This window comes from Palaemon carinicauda, chromosome 25, assembly GCF_036898095.1.
Source record: "Palaemon carinicauda isolate YSFRI2023 chromosome 25, ASM3689809v2, whole genome shotgun sequence".
Taxonomy (NCBI): domain Eukaryota; kingdom Metazoa; phylum Arthropoda; class Malacostraca; order Decapoda; family Palaemonidae; genus Palaemon; species Palaemon carinicauda.
The window spans coordinates 14,496,510-14,499,923 of NC_090749.1; the positions used below are offsets into that span (position 1 = coordinate 14,496,510).

The following is a 3,414-nucleotide window of genomic DNA, read 5'->3' on the forward strand; positions in this document are numbered from 1 at the left end:
AAGACCATCATCTATCTTTAACACATTGAGGGCCCGATAGTAATTCCGGACATAAAAAAACAAAGAGGAATATTCCAGGGTAGCAGCCTCTCATCACTTTTCTTCTGCTTGGCTATAGACCGGCTTAGTAAAATCTTGTATGACCTTAACACCGGCTAAGACCTAAGCAGAAGCAGAAGTAGAAAAGACAACAAAATAGTGAACCACCTGCTCTTCATGGATGACCTCAAACTATATGCAGACACGGGGGAAAAATTGGAAGAACTAATTAGGACAGTCCACAGATTTTCAAGTGACATCTGCATGGACTTTGGATTAGATAAATGTGCTGAGATTTCCATCAAGAAAGGAAAGAAAGTAACATCAGAAGGAATAGGAGTAGAAGAAGGTATGTTTGTAGATATGTCAGAGGATTCTGCATATAAGTACTTGGGAATAGAAAAAAATAATTGTATAAAACACAAGAAAATGAGAGAGAAGATAAAGAAAGAATACCTCAGCCGCCTAAAGAAGATCTGTAAGTCAGAATTATCACCAAAACATAAGATCACTGCCATAAATCAGCTAGCGATGCCAAAGGTGACCTATAGTTTTGGTATTGCAGACTGGCCACAAGGTGAGATAGATAGGATAGATGATAAGACTAGGCAGATTCTCACCTTGCATAAAGTCACATATAGAAACCAGTGCATGGACAGAATATACCTCCCACGCAGAGAAGGTGGACTAGGCATAACTGAAACCAATCAAGCCTACAGAGCAGCAATAGTAAGTATAGGGCAATACTTAAAATACCCTGAGAATGAATACATCAAAAAGGTTGCCCAACATCATAATGAACCCTGGCCCAACTAACATCAATAACAAAGCAGGCTAAGAACTTCGCAAGAGAATTGCTAGAAGAAACAAAGGGAACTGAACAGACTCCAGCAACAATGATAGCCAGGAAGACCAGGCAGAAAGTCAGTTCTAGAGAGGAAAAACTTGGAATGGAAAGGTGGAAACACCATGGAAGAGCAGAAATATTCCATGAAGAACTGGAAAAAGATTACATGGACAAAGAACAGTCACTCAGATGTATAAGTAATGGAAATTTAGGTTTTGATGGAGAAAGGATGATAATAGGAGCACAAGACCAAGGGGTCCTAACAAACTGCTTAAAGAAAATGGTGGACATATCAGGAAACGATCAGTGTAGATTTTGTCATGCAGCAGTTGAGAGTGTTGATCATCTGGTTTCAGCCTGCCAGACCCCACTTGCAAATGGTCACTACACAGCTCGCCACAATAAGATCTGTAAATATATACTGTACATTGAAAAATATGTAAAGAATACAAAATTGAAGTAAAAGATAAGGTATGGGAGCATGAACCAGATCCAGTTACCTCCAGTAGATGCATTACCATCTTTTATGATAAGATAATCCCGACAGGAAGATATATAGGAGGCGGTGCTATAAGACCTGATATTGTGATCTGGAATAAAGAAGAAAAAAACTGCAAAGATTATAGATGTGACATTACCCAGTGATTTTGGCTTCAATAGAGCTGAGAGGCAGAAAATAACAAAATATCAAGAACTAAAGAACGACCTGAAAAGTACATAGGAACTGAAAGAAATAGGAATAATACCTTTGGTTGTGTGGCAACAGGACTAATGAAGAAAATCCTGAGACAATACGTTCAGGCTATAGCAAGTTTCCAAGCATAAATGAGGTGCAGATTGCTGCCATCAAGGGAACTGTGGCCATTTTGTAAAAGAGCCCTCCGATATAAGGCTAGTGGAACATAGAGGTGCAACCATAGACCTCAGGCTGGGGTCCACTTGTATAGTGGAAGAAGAATAATGTCGGAAACGTAAACAAAGCAGCTCCTAATAATTTGACTTTTTGGGCGGTTTTTTTCACGAATAACTTATCTTCCGTTTGTGACATAGTGCATGAGTGGTCAGAGCATATTGTGGCAGTGTACGTCAGCACAATTGATACAGCTTTGTTATTTTATTAGCAATATACTATCATTGCCTGACCATCCTCAAACAATTTTTTTTTTCTGGTTGCCATGGCAACGGAAGTTGTTTATCCATTTTCTATGAATGTTTTGGAGGAATAACTAAGCCAGAAGGAAGAGAATGTAACTATTTTTTTCACCCTTTTTTATATTGATACAAGACTTTTTAACAAATGGATAAGTGGTTTGTTGGTGTACGTTATTTACAATGCCCAAGTCATTAAGTGAGCTTCGAAAACTTTCAAGAAGTCAGATTAAAAATATAAATAAGGAAGAGCTAATCGACAGCATTATAGCAGAGCAAAACCCTGATGACGTCGCATTGCGTTATGTAACGGAAAAATTGGATGACGTAGTGCGGGAGATTGCTCAGCTGAAAAGTGCAATAACATCCCCTGAGAGTGCTTTCAACAAGAAGATAGCTGAACTATGAGACCAGATGAATAAGCAGTCTGACATAATAGCGAAGCAACAGCGTTTTCTGTAAGTATTAGATAAGAAGGAACGAGAATGTAATTTGGTTTTAGCTGGGTGTTCCCAACAATGATGAAGCCTTGGATGGTTTGAATGAAGACGATGCTAAAGTGAAGAATGTTTTTGAAGTCATAGGTGCAACTGGCACCATTTCCTCCGTTCGACGGCTTGGTCGAAGGACCGTGGCCGAAGGATCCCGAAGGTGTCGCCCAATCCTGATTACTTTGGAATCAAGAGTAATCCGTGATGGGATACTGGAGAAAGCAAAGGAACTGATGCAGCGTGATGAAATTTGCAAGAAAATATTCATCAAGAAAGATGTGCACCCAAGTGTGAGAGTGGAATGGAAGAGGTTACATGAAGCAGAAAAGAGAGAACGGGAACGTCCAGAAAACGTTGGATATACCATTGTATTTAATATTAGGGAACGCAAGTTGTATAAAGATGCTGTTGTTATTGATAAATGGGGATTGCTGGGTTTTTTAATTGACCACAACATGTTACTCAACCTTTAAATGCTATATCTTGGAATATAGGTGGTTGTAAAACCAAATTAGAATTTTTTTTTTTGAGAAATTCTTATTACAATATGATATTGTAGCTTTGAATGAGATAAAGATGTCTTTGTCTGTTTGTTTACCTGGATATGTTTCTTACATGAGCTATGATAGGGACCATTCGCACCGCGGTGGAACGGCTGTATTAGTGAAAAATGCGCTGTCACAAGAGGTTGTAATTGTGGACACAAGCCTACCTGACCAGATATGGTTTCAGTTTCGAGTAATGCCAAAAGTAGTATTTGGAGCTTGTTATATCCCGTCGAGTGATTCTCCTTATTTTTCTCACAGGGAATTTGCATCAATACAAGAAAAGTTAATAGAGGGTGGTGACGATAACAAGTTTATAATAATAGGGGATTTAAATACACGG

The 3,414-nt window shown here is 38.8% G+C and overlaps 1 protein-coding gene across 1 annotated transcript; it reads left to right on the forward strand.

Moving 5' to 3' along the window:
• Positions 1-216: 216 nt before the first annotated feature.
• Positions 217-855, forward strand: LOC137618876 (uncharacterized protein T26G10.4-like). Its single transcript, XM_068349079.1, has one exon. The coding sequence runs from the start codon at positions 217-219 to the stop codon at positions 853-855; it is 639 nt and encodes a 212-aa protein (XP_068205180.1).
• The last annotated feature ends 2,559 nt before the right edge of the window (positions 856-3,414 follow it).

What these genes read in the sequence shown, in the direction of transcription:
- LOC137618876 (XM_068349079.1), top strand. Translation starts at nt 217, where the DNA reads ATGGATGACCTCAAACTATATGCAGACACGGGGGAAAAATTGGAAGAA.